Here is a 21,452-nt window from a genome sequence, read left to right on the forward strand (position 1 = left end):
TTTAAATAAATGTTACTGAATAAGGCCCCATGCCCACGGCCGTGCCCGTAATCACGGGCCGCAATTGTGGGCACAGACAGCCACGAACAGCCACCCGCATTCTCGGCCCGTGCTTCCATACAAAGCTCCCATAAAACGCAAAAGATAGGACATGTCCTATCTTTTGCAGTACACTTCTTCTGCCCGGACACCTTCCCGCAAATAAACAGGTATGTGTCCGCGGACAATAGAAGTGAATGGGTCCGTAATCGCGGACTGTAATTGCGATCTGCAATTACAGACGATTTTTACGGTCGTGTGCATGGGGCCTCAGGAATTTGTATAATAATACACAATGTTATAATACTCTTGTGATTACCTTTCCTCTGTATACTGTATATATTTTTAAAATCATCACCCGACTATAGAAGAATGTATATAACAGAAGCAAAAAGTAGCAGTGAATCTTAATAAAATGTTTCTCTCGAATTTGGGCTTGTGAAATCCTAAGAGATTAAGATATGAAAGTAGGCTGCGCGTCCTGTCACATGGACCATGTATGACTCACAGACCTCAAATGCATTATTACAGTCCAATTTTATTTTTGGGTAAGGCTCATTTTTGCGTGGCGGATTCTATTTGTAACGCAAACCACGACGCATAACCGGATCCATAGCATGATGGATACCTCAGGTGCCCGACAGACTCCGTTGACTTACTATGGGGTCTGTCAGGTTCTCAATGAGGTGTCTGAATCTGGTTGGGCTAATTTTTCTGCTAAATATGACTGCGATGGAACTTCAATATAGGTGTGAACAGAGGTTGCTTTGTTCTTCTAGTAGCTGTTAGATTACGATTGCCATCTTGAAGTTGCAATGCGTAAAAACACTGCGTGTTATTTTTATTTATTAGTCAAAACTAGAATTATTGTAGATCCTAAGAGCAATTTTTTTTTCGTTTTTTGGAGGTTTTGCTGAAAACATTCTTAAATTAAGAGTTTACCAGGTTTGGATAACTCATTTTCAGACTGAGGGTCCAGTAGAGTAAAGCAGATTGCTGTGTCTCTCCGCTATCAGCTGCTATTGCACAGGGGACTAATAATAAGACGTGACCTTTCAGGATCAGACTGGACTCATACCTCTTAACCATCCCATTTTTTGTGGGATTGTCCCACAAACAGGCCACGAAGTGGGCAGGGCTTATGCAAATGAATATAAAAGTGGGCGTTCTCGATGTTTTTTTGGTGTTCCAGGGTGGATTGGAGGCAGGGCTTAAAAGTGTCCTATGAATGGGGATGCAAATGTTGGGAGGTATGCTGGAGTACCTTGAACCCCCCAGAGGAGATGGCAGTGACAGCGACCCCATCATCCAGGCAGACAGTACAGGTGCACGTCCTCTTGAATAGAATCATAAACTCTGCTGGACCTCCAGTACTCGGTTCTGGTTGTGGTCTATTATTATGTCAGGACCTGGGCCTACAGGAGTGTTCTCCTGTCCTCTTGTAGGCCAGTCTGAATTTGCGACCTTTGCCTACTATAACGCTATTAGTTTATGTATTATTGTGGCCAAAGGGAAAAATTTAACTAATTGAAATAAATGGGTGCCTATCCTCACGAGAAGAGAATCATGCTGACCACAAGATATAAGACCCCCTAATAGCTACCCATGACAAATATATCCATTACAAGCAGGTGCTAGTTCCCGCTCTGTGACGGATATATCCATCGTTGGATTCTTGAGGGTACTGCCACACAAGATCAGTGGCAGGAGCATGGCTGTTATACGCAGCTTGGCTCCTGACGCAACTGCCGAGATCAGACATAACTCCAATCCCGGCGGTTTAAACCTGTAGATGCCACAGCCATTAGCGATGGCGGCATCTGCGGTGTTTGACAGAGGGAGAAGGCTCCATATGTCATCCCAGGGGCGCCCCGCCATTGCGTCAATGGATTACCAGGTCAGCCGGGGGCCTAACAAAGATCCACAGGTCTGCTATCAGTAACTGCCAGAGACATGGCCTAATAGGTTTTCGTGTCAGTGATATACTAACAGGCAATAATGCTTTGGAATATTATGTATGAATATTATGTACAAGCAAATGGAGTTTAATAAATTTTAAGAAAATGTAAAAATTACCCCCCAAAAAATTAATTAATAAAACCATATTCTCACAAAAAATTATTAGATTTAAAAAAAAAAATGGTTCACTGTAAAAAAAAACCCTACATACTTGGTACCGCCAGTATCATAACGACTCGTAGAACAAACATATCTTATTAATTATATTGCGTGGCAAAAAACAATGGCAAAATTAATGTTTTCTTGCATTCCTCCCTCCAAAAAATTTTTTAAACGTTGATCAATAAAGCATAAATGTACCTTAAAATGGTACCAGAAAAACTACAACTCATCCCGCAAAAAGCGATACATCGGTAAAAAAAATCTAAAAGTTATGGATCTCGGAATGTGCCGACACAAAAAAATGACTTTTTTCCCCTATAAAACATGTTTTATTGTACAAAACGACTAAAACTTAAAAAAAGACTAAACATATTTGGTATCGCCCCATTCATACCGACCTGTAGACTAAAGTTAACATGGGGAGTCAGAGACACCTAGTATCATAAATGTCTATGGTGCCAGGAGTCCCGCTTATCTGTACCGCGGTCGGGCATACACACGGACCGTTTTTCAACTTGGTCGTGTGCAAGAAATGTTATACTACTTTATCGATGGAAAAATAAAAATGTATGGCTCTTGAGGATGAAAAAAATAAAGAGACCTGGTCGTTAAGTGGTTAATTATCTAGGCTGGGAACGTACATGACATGAACATAACATCGCTAATTATGGGATTGTACCTGATCATGGACAACATCTGCATGGAGTTTGTATGTTCTCCCCGCCCCCGTGTTTGCGGGGGTTTCCTCCGGGTAACCTAGTTTGCGTGTTTGCGTTTGACATCAGAAATGTGGATTGTGAGCCGCATTAGGGAGAGTAATTGATGTGAACAATACCAATTTCTGTACAGTGCCACGGAATACGTTGCCACTATATAAGCAACAAAACTTTAATAAATCATTACAAAACGTAACATAACTAACCGCAACGAGCCATAATATAACTAAGTAAGGTATAACATAACTAACTACTGTATAACATAACTAACTACTGTATAACATAACTAACTACTGTATAACATAACTAACAGCAACAATAACTGTACCCCATTATAGAAACCCGGCCTCCTATATGTATATACACATAGAAATATACTATATAAACCACAGTCATGGATTGTTTTCCCATGGAGACAAATATTAATATTTCCTGCCTGGTCCGCATAGATTCTCAGAGACATGGAAAAAACAAGAAATAGCTTTCTTGCCTGCTTGTCAGGGAAGGAGCAGAGCCTCTGCAGTAGTATGGCATTATAGCTGAGGAGACTCCTTCTCAGATTGTTAGGATTGTAAAGCCGTACATCCTGACAGCAGATATGAACCCTGCACATGCTCGCTCAGCCTTTATTGTTTTATTTTATTCGATTTTCATTGGTTTGTAAGGCTGGGTTCACACGAGCACATTAACGTCCGTAATGGACGGACGTATTTCGGCCGGAAGTCCCGGACCGAACACACTGCAGGGAGCCGGGCTCCTAGCATCATAGTTATGTACGATGCTAGGTGTCCCTGCCTCTCCGTGGAACTACTGTCCTGTACTGAAAACATGATTACAGTACGGGACAGTTGTCCTGCAGAGAGGCAGGGACTCCTAGCATCGTACATAACTATGATGATAGGAGCCCGGCTCCCTGCACTGAGTTCGGTCCGGTACTTGTGGCCGAAATACGTCCGTCCATTACGGACGTTAATGTGCTCGTGTGAACCCAGCCTAAGGGAGTGCATACTGTGGATGTCATACAGTATATATCTTCACTACTCTGGATAATATGTTACCTATCTGCTGGAAAAGTAAGAAGGGACTATTTCGTCAGCTACCAGGGGGCAGGAAACATATTCTGTTTAAAGCTGCTCCCCTAGCAATACAGATTACCAGCAGCACCAAGGGGGACACAGGGAAGCAAAAAAAAAGATAAGAAAGGTATTTTCTATGCTAGAAAAACGGCAAATTACTGGAAAACAGCTTTTAACAGCATTTCTAGAGTTTTGATATGAAAATGATTCATGGGATATCCCCTGACAAATCCAAGCATTTGAACAAGGATCCAATAGCATGGAAAATCTGATAATCCAGCATTCCTTTGGGTCCAGGACTGCTGGAATACATTTTTACTTTTTATTATTTGTTATTTTATTTTTTTCCTGACCTTTTCCTTATTGATTTATATCAGCCCCACACATATTAATATTATTATTTGCAGTTCTTACCATTGTGTTGTATAAAAAATAAAGTATACCGTAATTGCATTTGCTGAATTTTGACAACTCTTTTTTCTATGGTCATATATTTCCATTGAGACTCAATCAGTTTTGCAATAATTTTTTAACAATTTATGCAATGTTATTTAGCGAGAGACCAGCTAATGTAATAATCCATTATTTCAGATTTATGGGGGTCCTGAACTGTCTTCTCCGAGTCTGGTTCAGCTGTGTACACCTAGAGCACCAGGGAATCCTCTGCAGGTCCCTAGCACCGATAATGCCGTAACAGTTCGGTTCAAGACTGACGCCCATCTGAATGGAAAAGGGTTTAATGCTGCTTGGCGGGAAGTGCCTGGAGGTATATCAAGTTTTATTTCTTTGCAGATCTACTGCATGTGTCTCTATCAAGTGCAGAGTCATAGTCCAAAAGAAGAGAACATTCCCTCTTACAATATCGCCCTGTGCGCAAACATCTATCTTGACCCATGTACCACAAATATACAAAAACTGCCTCCAATCCCCGACTAAAACTACTTGCCTCATCCGCCTTTGCTTTTCACACTAATGCACAGAGTTTCTCAGAGGGTAGTTCATTATTTCCCAACAAACTATCTATTTAAGGGCTGCTATAGATAAGAATTTATACAGCTCCCATTGAACTCTATAATAAATCCATATGCAGTGAGCTCCCTCTAGTGGCAGCAGAAATCATTTTATTTATTCCTGTATTATAAAGTGATGGCGTATCGCTAGGATATGTCATCACTGATATGTGGGGGTCCAACATCTGGGAGCCCTACAATCCTGAGAATGAAGGGGCCTTATAGCTGATTTAGTGTTGCGTCACCATCTAAGTTTTCTCTGCATAGCGGCTTTTGGCCACCCGGCTGTGCAATTCCCTTCACAGCTGGAGGGTTTAGGGTTTCACTGTGCAGGGAAAACAATGCAGCACCTTCATCCTCAGGATCGGTCCCCCACCAATCATAAAGTGATGACATATCCTAGCAATATTCCATCACTTTACAAGATGGAAATACCCCCTTTAAATCAGCTTCTCATGAATGAATCAGAGGGGGGTTACCATTTTCTAGGAAATTTACTAGCGCCCTTTGATCCTGCATTCATACTCTCTTCCATCAGATAAAATCTAAATAGATTGGTTCAGCTGAAAATAGCTGTGTGTAAGCCCACCCTTCGGCAACATGCACTCGACTGTTGTACTTTGCGGCCCGACACAACGGATCCATTGTCTATTTTTGCTGTCTGTGTGTCATCTGTGTGTCCTCCGCATCCATTTCATATGTCCGCAAATACGGTCTATATTGAATCCGTATGTCATCCATATTTACTGATCCGTGAAAAAAAAACAGAAGACAGGAAATGATGTCAATCGCTTGTCCCAACCCCCTGAAAAAGTCACATGATCCCTGTCGCCTAGCATCTCATCCGCAAAACACAGACTACATACAGATAGCACACGGATGGCATCTTGATTCTATTCAAGAGGACGCGGAAAATAATCAGACCTTTTCTGAGTTTTGCGGCCTGGTCCCACGGCCTCCACATGGACCTATGAAAAACACGGTAGTGTGCATTGGGCCATAGATAATGAATGGGTCAGTGGTGCTATACGTTAAAAAAACGGATAGCGCACTGAGAAAAACAGGGGTTGTGTGCATGTAGTGTTAGACAATATAATTGTTCTTTGTTTTTTGCTGTATTGTTGTCACCAGTTTGAGAACTTTTTTTACTGGGCACCAGTAACTACTTTATTCTTCAGGTTGTGGAGGAGTTTTTCAAGCAACCAGTGGAGAAATCCATTCTCCGAACTACCCAAGCCCCTATAATGACAACACAGTGTGCTCATGGCTGATTAAAGTGGACCCCGGACACCGAGTCTTACTCACCTTCACAGACTTTGACATTGAGTCACACTTTTTTTTTTCACTCTGCAGCTATGATCATCTCACAGTAAGTTAAGTCTAATATTATTACTTTATCATGTTCATTTTTAATTTTGTCATTTTTAGATTAGTTATATACACACACGCGCAAGAAAGCCGCCACACAGATGAGTTAGCGGTCAGTCGACAGCTATGTCTCCTGACTCCCCCCAAAACATGCATGATTAGACGTCGAAATCCAAGATGCTTAACCCTTTTTTCCCTTGGGGTGTTAAAAAAAACAGTCGGGAGCCCCCATTATGGTCCTTATTATTTTCCTTGGTGATCTAAATCTTGCTTCAATAGAACTTCACTGGGTCCAGATGTTGCGTAATACAGACCCTAATATGCAGCAGTATTACGGCCTACTGAAATGGGCCCAATCCAGTGAACTATATAATCTACCACCATTCATGACAGGTCAGACAAGTAGAATATTATGTTCCAGAACCTTTGAAGACCAGCTGACTATGTAGAGGTCTTGGAGACATTCACCCCTCTACAGGCACAGGCTATAGAGAATGACATCACTCCCTTCCAATACACAAGAGAAAACGACACCCTGTGACCTTCTGTGTCATGTCCAAAATCTACGAACAGTACGGAGTTTGTGTTCTCTCCGTGTGTCGAAACCAGGGGGCATACATGACAAAGGCCGGCCAAGCTGAAAGAGTCCACCGCACCAATTATTGTTCATTAGTAACCAAATCTTTGATATAAACACGAACATTGAGTTGTTCTGAACAATGGTTCCTTTGAAAGAAACTTCAAGATGCGCAATATGAACAGAGAATGTTCTGCTACTTTTTAGAATCTAATCGTGTCTCTGTATTACATAAGAAGAGCCATAATATCAGTAGGTGGTTAACAAGACTATTTAAAAAAAATTAGATCATGGTTGTGGTTGAAAAGGGTATTCCAGCCATAAAAATTTATGGTCTATCCATAGGACAGGATACATAATTGATCTGTGGAGTTCCACCACCTAGAACTACATTGAACCCTAGAGCAGTTGTCCCATGCCCCCTATTGTACAGGCCGGAGCCAAGAGCAGAGTAGAGTGGAGGAATAAGCAGTAAGATGGTTTTGCGCTAGCCAAGCATTCTCGCTCACTTGTTTCTGTATCTCCCATTACTCTCCTATGGATAGACCAAAAATAGTTATGGTCAGAATACACTTTTAAAATTGAATATATTAATATTATAAAATGTAGTAACATATAAGCTACAATAAGCAACAACCTTCATTGCCAGCTAAAATACATCCCAAGAGTCAGTCACATCTTCCATTACTAGCCAGAAAGCCCCCACAATTTTAGGTACAATGCACCTCCAAATGTCAGACACAGTCCCCCAAAGACAGCCAGGATGCCCCCTAGTGTTAGCCACAACCCCCATTGCCAGCCAGAGAGCACCCCCATTGTAAGAGCCTGTTCACATCACCTTTTTTCCTTCCGTCGGAGGTATATATCGGGTGGAGTCCCGACGTATACCTCCAATGAAAGGCACCTACGTATCCCACTGTATAGGCATACAGTGGGATTAGTCGCCCGAACTTCCTAGATACAGTGCCACTAAAAGGGGCTTTCAACTATGAAGTCCCCGAACAGAGCATCGCAAGAGCTCAGGTCGGGGGCTCCTATCTTGGGAAAGCCCTTGCTGTTAGGGGCTTTGAAATGCGAGAATCCCCAGCCAGAGCGTCGGCAACACTCTGGCCGGGGATTTCGCTTCTAGAGGGCGCCCCTGAAGTCAATGCCCATATATAGACCGTGACGTTATGGGCTTTGAGATGCCGGAATCTCCAGCCAGAATGTCGGCAATGCGTCAGCATATATGGACAGTGACGTCAGGGGCTTCTCCAGTCCCGGAATCCCCAGCCAGAGCGCTACTGATGCTTTGTCTGTGGACTCCGAAGTTGAAAGCACCTGACATCACTGTCCATATATAGTCAGTGATGTCAGGGGCTTCCCCAGGGACAGAATTTCTGGGCTGAGCGCTACCTTATGCTATTCCTGGGGCTTCCAGCCCTGAGAAAGGTCCCCAAGATATACATTCAACATATACCTGTGACAGTTGCCATACAGTGGAAACCTGTGACACATAGGCTCCCAAGTAAAAAAAAATGTTTTTTTGCGAGATCCCTAAGGATGGAATAGCGTAGTATATTACGTTATTTCAGCCTCCAAAAAATAACACCCCATGTCAAATTACCACTGCCACATAGGTGCATGAAGGTAGGGCAAATTTCAATTGAATTCAATTTGGAATAAAGTAACTTGTATGGTATCCGTTTATTTCAGTGGATGCTGGTATCACTGCTAGAGGCAAGAGCTACGATATACATACAATACCGTCCCTTTATCATTTCTACATGCCCCAAAAGTGATGTTAAAGACACCAACCCCTTTAAATACAAAAGACACACATTCTTAAAGGGATTTTCCACTATCTCATAACCACAAGATATGCCATAAATGTCTGATAGATGGGGTCCCAAGCTTGCATGGCTGTTTGTGTAACTCCCATAGACGTCAATAAAGAAAGTCACGCAAAAGCAGGGCCACCTCTGCATTCAGTCTCCTCCTGGATTCAGAGCTGCCCGTCTTAACTCGCTAAATGAAGGTCAGGGGACCCCCATTTTTCTGATATGTGGGAGTCCGACATATCAGACATTTATGGCATATCCTGTGGATATGCCATAAATCTCTAAGGTTGGAGAACCCCTTTAAATGTAATCCGTCTTGATGAACATGGTGTCCTATATGTAGGCAGTATGTTATAGAGCAGGAGGAGCAGAGTACATTGATATGTAGTTTTGGGGAAAAAGATTGAGTATAACTTGTAATTTAATATTTAAACCATGGCTTACTCTGGGTTTTAGGAGTCCAGTGGGCGGTGCTACTCAGTCATTGACAGCTATTTCTGTATGCACACCTATACAGGGAAAGCTGTCAATCATTGAGTAAGACCGCCCCGCAGACTCATAGCAGACCACAAGCAGGGATTTAAAGGGGTTGTCCAGGATTAGAAATACAAACAGCGCCACAACCTGTCCACAGGTTGTGTGTGGTATTACAGCTCAGCTCCATTTAAGTGAATACACAGCGCCATAATGTACACAAGTGTGGCGCTGTCCTTGGAAGAAAGCAGACATGTATTTTTAATCCTGGACAACATACTTAAATCAATAAAATACCTTATACGGAATATTTTCTCATAAAATGATATATCAATCTTCTCAGATCCTCCTGTTGCCTGCAGAGAGGACAGTGTGTTCACTGTGACACGTTCCTTTTAATTACAGGACTGCTTCTAGACTTTTTTTTGCCTAAGGTGGCGCTCTCCCCAAATTAGAGGTGGGAAAGTGCAGGGATGGACTGTATATCTGATTCAGGGTGCACAAAGAAAAACACTCAAAAACAGAGGTGTAACCATACAGGGGTGGCAGTCACACCCGGGTCCAGGTACTTTAGGTGTCCTAAGCCCCTCTGCCATATAAGAAGGCACCAGTATTAGAAATAGCACATGGTGGGTGGGGGGGACGGACGGGGGGACGGGACAGAAACCAAAGGAAGTGATCCATGATACAGAATGCACGTCTGATAATACGTATCTGATATTGATACAATGATTAACAGATGGAGGATATGACTGAGCAGGAAAGTCTTTGTGATGTTTTCCTCTCATGTGATTGATTTGCCGTCATTTTCTTATCTGTGCTGATTTGAAATGTTTTCCTGAGGGAGATCTTTCATGACGTATCTACGGAAAAACAAAGAAATATATTAGAGTCATTATTTTGCTGTGAAACAAAACATTATTCAATGTTCTTCAGATCATCAATAAAATAAAAATACTCATCTATCGAGTTGTCAAAAATTATATTTGTCTGTTGCTTTGTTATATCTAGGAAAAGCTACAGTAGTAGGTGACAACCAATATGGCTGCCATGACACCTTTTATGGTTTACACCCAGCTTTGTTAGAGTCCTGCCTAACTAAGCAGATCTGCTCTTAGTAGTTTAATGTTTCCCATATTGGTCACCCAGCTTTTCCAGGTACAGATATAAAAGCTTAATACAGTGGGGTACATAGAGTGGGGGCCTCATATCAAAGATAAAACTAGGCCCCCCTTATGGTGTTGGTTTTCCCCTCAATGCTCTTGGAGCCAATTCCCTACCCCCTTGTTTAACAATGTAGTTCTTATGGAGAGGTAAATCCTATACATGCTCTTGCCCCCTTGTACAAAAGAGGATGGACTGACCCGGGAAGTGGTAGTTAACCTTTTATCACATTATTTTTATATATATATATATATATATATATATATATATATATATATATATATATACAATTAGGCCCAGAATTATTTGGACAGTGACACAATCTTCATGATTTGTTCTCTGCTGCCACCACATTGGATTTGAAATGAAACAACTGAGATGTAATTGAAGTTTAGACTTTCAGGCTTAATTCAAGGGGTTGAACAAAAATATCCTGTGAAACGTTTAGGAATTGCAGCCATTTTTCTCCACAGCCGCCTCATTCCAGGGGCTCAAAAGTAATTGGACAAATTAAAATTACCATAAATTAAAAAAAAATTTTTTAATACTTTGTAGAGAATCCTTTGCGGGCATTGACTGCCTGAAGTCTGGAACTCATGGACACACCAAACACTGGGTTTCCTCCTTTGTGATGCTTTGCCCGAACTTTACTGCAGCGGTTTTCAGTTGTTGCTTCTTTGTGGGTCTTTCTGCCTCAAGCTTTGTCTTAAGCAAGTGAAATGCAGCTCGATCGGGTTGAGATCTGCTGACTGACTTGGGCATTGCAGAATATTCCACTTCTTTGCCTTATAAACTCCTGGGTTACTTTCGCAGCATTTTTGGGTCATTGTCCATCTGTCCTGTGAAGTGACGTCCAATCAAGCTGCTGCAGTTGGTTGAATCTGAGCAGAAAGTAAATCCCTGAACACCTCAGATTTCATCCGGCTGCTTCTGTCTTCAGTCACATCATCAATAAACACTAGTGACCCAGTGCCTTTGGCATCCATGCATGCCCATGCCATCACACTGCCCCCACCATGCCATCACACTGCCTCCACCATGCCATCACACTGCCTCCCACTATGCCATCACACTGCCTCCCACTATGCCATCACACTGCCTCCACCATGCCATCACACTGCCTCCACCATGCTATCACACTGCCTCCCACCATGCCATCACACTGCCTTCACCATCCTATCACACTGCCTCCACCATGTTTTACAGAGGATGTGGTGGCTTTGGATCATGAGCCGTTCCAAGCCTTCTCCATACTTTCTTCCTCCCATCATTCTGGTACAGGTTGATCTTAGTTTCATGCTGTTCCAGAACTGGGCGGCTTCTTTACATGTTGTTTGGTAAAGTCTAATCTAGCCTTTCTATTTTTGAGGCTGAGTAATGGTTTGCACCTTGTGTTGAACCCTCTGTATTTGCTCTCATGAGGTCTTCTCTTTATGGTAGACTTAGATACTGATACACCTACTTCCAGGAGAGTGTTCTTCACTTGGGTAGATGTTGTGAGGGGGCTTTTCTTCACCATGGAAAGGATCCTGCGATCATCCACCACTGTTGTCTTCCGTGGACGTCCAGGCCTTTTGGAGTTCACGAGATCACCAGTGCGCTCTTTTTTTTTCAAGAATGTACCAAACTGTTGATTTGGCCGGTCCTAACATTTGTGCATCTCTCTGATAGATTTCTTCATTTCTTTCAGCTTAACGATGGTCTGTTTCACTTACATTGGGAGCTCCTTTGACCTCATGTTGTGGGTTCACAGCAACAGCTTCCAAATGCAAATGCCACACCTGGAATCAACTCCAGACCTTTTACCTGCTTAATTGATGATGGAATAATGAGGGAATAGTCCATGCAGCCCATTAAATAGCTTTTGAGATAATTGTCCAATTACCTTTGGTCTCTTGAAAAAGAGGCTGCTACATATTAAAGAGCTGTAATCCCTAAACCCTTCCTCAAATTAGAATGTGAATACCCTCAAATTAAAGCTGAGCTCATATTGATTATATAACTGTATATTCAATATGTTTTGGTAAACAGCTAAAATGCTAAAACTTGTGTCACTGTCCAAATAATTCTGGACCTAACTGTATGTGTGTATATATATATATATATATATATATATATATATGTGTCAAAGATGCGTTCGTTAACTGGCCCCTTTACACGGGCCGATGCTTTCTGTATCAGGATGAACGATTGTTAATACGATTGTTCGTCGCCATCAGTTGCATATAGTCGGCAGCACATCCCGTTTACATGCGTAGATGTGCTGCCGACAACGATGAATTTATAGACTGCATAAACAATGTGATCAGCGCTTGCTTTTACTGGCCAATAATCGGAAACGAGTTTGTAAGAAGACTTGTTCAGCTAATTATTGTCCTGTGTAAATGGGCCTTTATGCAGCTGACTGTCCAGATCCTGCAATTCATAGACACTAACAATTGTGTCACCTTACCTTTGGATGCCGCTTTGCTTCTAGTGGAAAATATCTCTGTAATGCGGTGCCATATGGCCTACGGCTCTATTTTCCACCATACAGGCCTTGTTGTGTGCATGGAGACTAAGGGTCCTTTTACATCGGCCAATATTGGGCATAAAAACGAGCACCGCTCATTGATCTGCGCTCGTTTGCTCATTTCTCAAGGAGCTATGTTTGGGGACGAGCGATCATTACTAAGATCATTTGTCCCCATGCATTTCCATCATGTCGGCAGCGCATCTCCCTGTTTACACAGAGAAATGTGCTCCCGACAACGATAATATTTTGTGATGCATAAACGACACGATCAGCCGATGAACGAGCATTTGCTCGTTCATTGGCAGATTGTTGCTCTGTTTACATAGGGTAATGATCAGGAATGAGCGTCCATACGAAGGCTCGTTTGCTCGATCTTTGGCCGTGTAAATGGGCCCTAAGGCTGGGCACACCAAGATTATGGTGAAAATACACAGCAAATAGACGGTAAATCCTGGGGATGCAAAGGGTCAAAAAAGGAATGCTCCTTTAATGATCTCAGGGGAATGGTGGGGGGGGGGGGTAAGTAGGTTTAACTTGGGGAGTTAAAATTTGTTGAAAATTCCACCCAAGCCCAAGTTTTCAGTCTATGGAAATCAATCTATGGCTTTGTTCCTTGCATTTTCTCCGGTAGGTTTACGACGGTGAAACCAGTGATGCTCAACACCTTGCTACTCTGTGCGGAAGCCAAATTCCCGATGCAATTACATCGACTCAAAACACCATGTTTGTGCGGCTGCGGTCTGACAGCAGTGGCAAACGTAAAGGCTTCAGTGCCCGCTTTAGTGAAGGTGAGCTTCTTTATCTGAGTAGCCATGGGCCCTTCCTTATACATTAGTTATTTGCATAAATAGCAATTCCTCAAAGAGATTGTCTCTGAATTGCAGCGGGCACAGACACTGACAAACAGCTGCTCTTTGTAATTAGACAGGAAAGGGTCCCATGTGCATATACCTTAATGTATGTTGTAGTGGTGAGAAGTCCATTAATATAGTTACATTATATTATTTATTACAAAAATTATAAATTGCCTGTAATGCTTATCATGTTGTAAAGGGCTTTTAAAATTTCATCCAATTTCCCTGTGAATTCATCAGACTACAGGCTGCTGTTTATGGCAGCCCGTACTCTGTCAAAAAACTTCAGCCGTTTGGGCTGTCCTAAAGCTGCCAGTGTGCTGACAGTCTTAAGACAATACAAGAGACTTTGAAACTCCCTACAAACAGTTTTATTATCGAAATGCTCACGCTGCTAAAAAAGGGACTGAATACAATAATGATGCCATATTACGGATTCGCTTGTAGACATTTTCCTAATATATTCAAGTAGGTTCACAGATGGTCTGACCTTGATTTATTTCCCTTTGATTCTCTTGTAGCATGTGGAAGCTCTATAGTGACTAATTCGATTAACGGCGTTATTTCCTCTCCGTTGTATCCAGCCCGGTATCCAAACAATCAGAACTGTTCATGGATTATAAAAGCTCAGGATCCTTGTAAGTTACCAGTGCACATGCTGTATATATCACTTGTTTCACATACAGGATTTTATGTGGGAGGATATTTTATATTAGCAACATCGCTAAACAGCACTTGAAAAAAAAATTCCCTTTCTTAGCAGAAGCTCCAACCCCTGTGTATAAAGGGTATAAGGGTATGTTCACACACCCTATTTACGGACGTAATTCGGGCGTTTTAGCCCCGAATTATGTCCGAAAATACGGCTCCAAAGCGGCAGCAAACATCTGCCCATTTATTTGAATAGGTTTTACGATGTTCTGTGCCGATGGTCATCAAAGAAGTACCTGTCACTTCTTGAGACGTAATTGGAGCCGTTTTCCCTTGACTCCATGGAAAAACAGCTCCAATTACGTCCGTAATGGACGCAGCGAAAAGCGCCTGCACATGCCATTACGTCTGAAATTCCGGAACTGTTTTCTCCTGAAAACAGCACCGTAATTTCAGCCGTAACGGAGGCTGCCGTGTGAACATACCCTAAGGGTTTTTATAAATTGATAAATTGAAGGTCTTTTACTTGGAAAATCTTACCTCATCATCTTTTGTCACTTTGCTCCAAAAAAATGTTTTTGCTGCATTTTATTGCTTTGTTATTAGCTGACTTTATGTACAGGCAGGGCCGCCGTCAGGAATTTCTGGGCCACATACAGCCAAGATGTCTGGGCCCCCCTTCCATTACCAGGGGTGGACAACGGAAAGTGTGGCACCAATGTTTGTACGTTATACGCGTTAACCGATTTTGGTGCTGACGTCAACTACAGTGAACGAAGCCATGGAGCAGGCTGTGACCGATTAATGCCCTGGATTTTGTTCAATTTAGCCAAAACGTGGGATACATCGCCCGGGGAGTGGCGCTTGCCCAGGGCTAGGGTCCCTGGGCAGATCTTCTACTAGGGCTCTGCCCAGGAACTCTGGGGTTGTTCCTCATCTCCATATATGTAAGGCTTCCCACACACGAGCGTGTTCAGTCCGTGACATACGGACCGTATGTTGCCAGTATTTCCGTGACCAAACACACTGCAGGGAGCCGGGCTCCTAGCATCATAGTTATGTACGAAGCCTGGAGTCCCTGCCTCGCTGTGGGAAAACTGTCCCGTACTGTAATCACATTTTCAGTACGGGACAGTAGTCCCGCGGGGAGGCAGGGACACCTAGCGTCATACATAACTATGATGCTAGGAGCCCAGCTCCCTGCACTGTGTTCAGTCCAGGAAATGCGGCCAACATACGGTCTGTATATCACGGACCGAATACGCTCGTGTGTGGGAAGCCTAAGGCTTCATTCACAGCTGCGTCGGGGTTCTGTTCATGGGATCCGTCTGACTTTTCCCTCAGGGGAACCCATGAACAGAAACAAAACAGAAACCATAGCTTTCCATTTGCATTACCATTGATTTGAACTGATACAAAAAAAAAATATTATACTTACACAGGAGTCTGTGTTTCTTCCTCCCTCCAGCGCGGCCTCCTGGGATGGCGTTTCATCCCATGTGACCACTGCAGCCAATCACAGGCTGTAGCGGTGGTCAGATGGGATGAAACATCATGCTACCAGGCCGGCTAAATGCAGCAGTTTCTGCAGCGGACATTATGGGAGAAAAAACTGCACCACAGGGCGGAATGCTTCGTGCTTCTATGCAGTGTATCCGGCTTGTGTGAACTCAGCCTAACAGTTAAGTCCTCCCCCAAGAAAAATTAATAATGAATCCCTTCCCGCACACATAGCATTCACAGCCAAGTCCCACCCTCCCCTACAAAAACGTTTTACACAAAATCCCCTCCCTCACATATAGCATTTAGGGTTAAGTCCTCCCTCCCCCACAAAAACGATTTGTACGTAATTCCCTCCCCCACACATAACATTACAGCTTCTTACCTGTCCTGGCGAAATGTTCTGCCTGTTACAAGTTGCAGGCATGGGGGGGGGGGGGAGCTGCGTGGCACTGCTCCTCCTCCATCCTCCCTGTCTGGGGGGCCGTTCCCTCCACACGGAGATTCTGTTTCCTGCTCACGCAGCGCCTTCCTCTCAGTGCCCCAGCATAAGTTACTTCAGAGTAAATAACGGTCCGTTCCTTTCTCCAATTAACTAACGCTGGGGCCCTCAATGAAAGGTTTAAAATAGCAGACAGGCCCCTTTTTTTCATCATTGTGGCCGTTCCCCTGACTGCAGTACCAGCAGTACTGCCCTGATGGTGGCCCTGTGTACAGAGCTGTTATTTAGTCACTGTATGGTGGTATTATTACCACACTGTATGCATACCACCCAACCGTCCCGGTTTTTTGTTTGGGATTGCCCCGCCAACGGGTGGGGCTAATATAAATATGCATAAAAGTGGGCGTTCTCCAGATGTTTAGTGAACATTCCCGCATGGATCGAATGTGGGGATTAATAGTGTCCCGAGGAATGGGCAGGCAAATGTTGGGAGGTATGCTGTATGGTGGTATTTACTTTACGTTGTGCGGCACTGCTACTTAGGCACTGTACAGTAGAATATTTTTGTAGTGTATAGTGGTGCCAGCATATTATTTTTGGCCACGATACGGGACTCTTATTCGGATAACATACTTTATGGTTCTTGTAATAATATGATATGGTTATTTGTACACTGTATGACATTAAACTATAGTGGGGGGAGTCAACAGAGGGTACCACACTGGGCACCATCAAATGTAACGGCCTTAGTGTTAGGCCAGATGGTTGTCATTACAGTTATGAATGTCACATATGCCACAATATAGAACACAGTGGGGAAGACTTATTAATAATCTCTCCCCTGTCAACTATCTATACATTCATCAACTTAGTACCAACCGTTTAATGGGTATGAATGTGGCACAGGATAAAAATAATGACCGGTCGGACATGGCATTCTCCCCTCTTTCTTGCTAGGAACGGGCCACATTGTCCGTCACAGTTGCACATATAAAAAAAAGTCTGTCAGGGCCTTCATAAATATGACTTTCGGCCCAAATACCCTATTTTTCAATGTATTTGCACCAGAAATCTGACGTAAATATATTGATAAATTCGACTCATTGTGCATCGGTGCAAAACAAAGTAAAATTTGCATTCAGAACTTTATGGGAAGAACATTGGCAGCCATATTGGTTGCTCCCTAACTTTCGCAAAAGCAGAAACAACTAAAAAAAGCAGCCAAATAGAATGTATAACATCCTGAGAGTGGCCCGGTGCGTTTATTTTATGGCGATGTAAAGGATCTGCCAGGCACAGCTTTTGTGTATACGCCCATAGGTAATCAGTCTGCACCTGCTTCTATGTCTGTCAGACTGACTCCATCTTCCACCACTCAGGATGGCAGGCTTAGGAGTGGGAGAGCCTATCACAGCCTGGCCAGACGGAGCTAGCTCCCGCCCTCTGTCTATTTATACCTGCCTTTCCTGTTCCTCCTTGCTTGTGATTCTTCTTGTGTGGTTTCCTGGCCCTGCTGCAGCTTCTGAACTATTTGACCCTGCTTCATACTGACCCTGGCTTACTGACTACTCTCCTGCTCTGCGTTTGGTACCTCGTACACTCCTGGTTTGACTCGACTCGTTCACCACTCTTGTTGCTCACGGTGTTGCCGTGGGCAACTGCCCCATTTCCCTTAGCTTTGTGTACCCTTGTCTGGTTGTCTGTCGTGCACTTACTGAGCGTAGGGACCGTCGCCCAGTTGTACACCGTCGCCTAGGGCGGGTCATTGCATGTAGGCAGGGACTGAGTGGCGGGTAGATTAGGGCTCACTTGTCTGTTTCCCTACCCCCGTCATTACAGGTGAAGTGTTTTTTAACTCTTTTTTATTTTATCGATAACTTATATATTGTATTCATTATCATTTATGTTGTTTCTCTCAACAGTTAACCATGTTACTATTTCCTTTACGGATTTCCAAACTGAGGACAGAAATCGGAATTGTTCTGAAGACTTTGTAGAGATTTTAGATGGAGATAATTATGGCTCCCCTTCTCTGGGTATACTCATTGTTATTATATATCAGAAATGTACTGGCATGGGACCCACATGTGTGTGTTCATCTAAAGGAGGAAAATGTAACAAAACACTAACGAAAAATAACCAAAATCTAATGTTTTATCTTATTTTCTTGCTGATATGAACAACGACTGTTCACAGCTGTGTTAGGCTTTTATGTCGTTCTGCTCTATCATAGTAGCAGAACAGCGAAAAAAGAGATTGGTTGCTTGATGGAAACCAGTGGAGCCCAATGGAGAGAATTTATCAACCTTTCCATACCAGTTTTCTGCCGTAGAAATAAATCCCCCCACTGACTTTAATAGGTACCGTCAGGCTTTCGTCACGATGTCCGTCGTTTTTAGGGACAGAGTAGCGCAGCATGCTGTACTATGTTGTCCTAGAAAAATTACAGAATCTGCGGCAGAGGCTCCTAATCGACCCTTCGACGCAGATGTAAATAGAATCTATGATTGAATTCAATGTTAACTGTAACAGCTACTAAGAGATATGAAGTGGAGCAAGCAGATAGCAGGGGCTATGTGATTCTTAAAAGCCTAGGTGACTAAATGATTGCTCCTGGGATGGGCACACTGTATGTTGCACCAAGAGCCCAGGGGGGATCCACTGTCACATAAAAAAGTTTCTTACTGCCTATAAGATTTCATGCCAGAGACTGAGCTACTGAATTTATCACAATTACTGGTGAATTGTTAGATAGTTTTGGGCGGAGGGCATTAGAGAGCACCAAACCTATATACAGTTCTTACAAAGGAGTTCTTTGCTTCCCTTGCTTGTCATTACACTGATACCGGCTACCTGCAATCACCACTAGAGAAAATTCATTGCATATCAATTTATACAGCTCCCAGTGAGTTCAATGCTAGCTGGATGAATCCAAGTGCAATTAGCTCCCCCTAGTGGTGGCTGCATGCAACCAACATTATATAATTTATAGCCTGAATATGATTGATAGTTATGGGCCACCACTAGGATCTATACATGAGACCCACCGTGTCTGATAACAAACTGTGTACTTTTTTATATAATCATTATAGATAGTAGTGAAAACTGCCTGAAGTAGTGATTATGTGGCCACTAAATGTAAAAATTCCACATACTAGAAGTGTTTTATCAGATTCTGTAATGTGATAAAGCTTTAGTGGGAACTTTTTTGGCCTTCATTGCAATTTGGTAACTTTCTCGGGAAACTAGTTGTCCCTCTGCCTGGGTGGACTCACCTCAGCTTGTGGTTCACATCTTCCAGTATGATTTTAGTTTATTGCTAGTGGGCGGCTTTACATGTCGTTTTTATGTTTGTTTTAGGCCGTTTTTGTGGCGCTGTAATACCACATCCTGTCACGTCTTTCAGTAATGCCCTTGTGATCAACTTTGTCTCCAATAACTACACAAATGGGAAGGGCTTCCATGCATCGTACTCGCCGTCACTGTCAGGTGAGACTGATAATTTTCATGTTGTGTCTGTAGCCCAGTTAGGAACGTGTTGACGGGAAAGAAAAAAGAGATTATTCCAAATAAATTTTCTTGAATATTAAAGATGACCTGTCACCTCTCCTGACATGTCTGTTTTAGTAAATACTTGTATTCCTTAAAAAAAAATAACAATTCTGGAGCATCTTTTCTTAGAACTCTGTGTTCTGCCGTGCCTCTGTTACTCCTCCTGCAAATGTATAAATAAATGGACAACTCGGTGTAACTATTCAGCCTTTCAATTGGGTGTGTGCCTACACATTCTGACACTGCCCAATCAGTTGCCGATGTATTCATACATTTCCAGGAAGAATAATGGAGCAATGAATCAACTTAAAGAGGCTCTGTCACCAGATTTTGCAACCCCTATCTGCTATTGCAGCAGATCGGCGCTGCAATGTAGATTACAGTAACGTTTTTATTTTTAAAAAACGAGCATTTTTGGCCAAGTTATGACCATTTTCGTATTTATGCAAATGAGGCTTGCAAAAGTCCAAGTGGGCGTGTTTAAAGTAAAAGTCCAAGTGGGCGTGTATTATGTGCGTACATCGGGGCATGTTTACTACTTTTACTAGCTGGGCGTTGTGTATAGAAGTATCATCCACTTCTCTTCAGAACGCCCAGCTTCTGGCAGTGCAGACACAGCCGTGTTCTCCAGAGATCACGCTGTGTCGTCACTCACAGGTCCTGCATCGTGTCAGACGAGCAAGGACACATCGGCACCAGAGGCTACAGATGATTCTGCAGCAGCATCGGCGTTTGCAGGTAAGTCGATGTAGCTACTTACCTGCAAACGCTGATGCTGCTGCAGAATCAACTGTAGCCTCTGGTGCCGACACGATGCAGGACCTGTGAGTGACGTCACAGATCTGCACTGCCAGAAGCTGGGCGTTCTGAAGAGAAGTGGATGATACTTCTATACACAACGCCCAGCTAGTAAAAGTAGTAAACACGCCCCGATGTACGCACATAATACACGCCCAGTTGGACTTTTACTTTTCAACACGCCCAGTTGGACTTTTGCAAGCCTCATTTGCATAAATACGAAAATGGTCATAACTTGGCCAAAAATGCTCGTTTTTTTAAAAATAAAAACGTTACTGTAATCTACATTGCAGCGCCGATCTGCTGCAATAGCAGATAGGGGTTGCAAAATCTGGTGACAGAGCCTCTTTAAAGTTCTAATGAAAGATGCTACAAAACTATTACTATACGTGGAAAGCAAATATTTACAAAAACAGTCATGTCAGAGAGCTGACCACTTCTCTTTATAGAGGTTGTCTGGTATAGAAAATATTTTTCAATTACGCTACTAAGGAAACCTAGAGTTGATAGATGGGGTCCTCCATTCAGGATCATCATCTATTAGCCAAAGCAGAGAGCGGCAACAAAGAGCATTTCTCACTCTGGAGGACATGCACGCATTACACAGACAGCTGATTTATTTCAACGAGCACTCTGTAATGCTTCATTCGCCCTGTGGTGGCGCTGCAAGCGGAATTGAACACTTGCTGCCAGGGTTCCCCATAGATTACAGCTGATCGCTGAAAAGTGGACAACACCCTTAAAGAGGCTCTGTCACCAGATTCTCAAATCCCTA

General features: G+C 43.0%; 1 protein-coding gene across 1 annotated transcript in view; it reads left to right on the forward strand.

Moving 5' to 3' along the window:
* The window catches only part of CUBN (cubilin), a 190,371-nt gene that overhangs the window by 100,203 nt on the left and 68,716 nt on the right, over positions 1–21,452 (forward strand). The window contains exons 30-35 of the mRNA XM_075828736.1: positions 4,544–4,718; positions 6,141–6,331; positions 13,512–13,668; positions 14,256–14,372; positions 18,250–18,363; positions 19,688–19,816. Of these exons, the coding sequence (XP_075684851.1) occupies positions 4,544–4,718; positions 6,141–6,331; positions 13,512–13,668; positions 14,256–14,372; positions 18,250–18,363; positions 19,688–19,816 (883 nt within the window). The remainder of the gene's footprint in view (positions 1–4,543; positions 4,719–6,140; positions 6,332–13,511; positions 13,669–14,255; positions 14,373–18,249; positions 18,364–19,687; positions 19,817–21,452) is intronic.

The sequence above is a fragment of the Rhinoderma darwinii genome, chromosome 5 (assembly GCF_050947455.1).
Source record: "Rhinoderma darwinii isolate aRhiDar2 chromosome 5, aRhiDar2.hap1, whole genome shotgun sequence".
In the NCBI taxonomy this organism is placed as follows: Eukaryota; Metazoa; Chordata; class Amphibia; order Anura; family Rhinodermatidae; genus Rhinoderma; species Rhinoderma darwinii.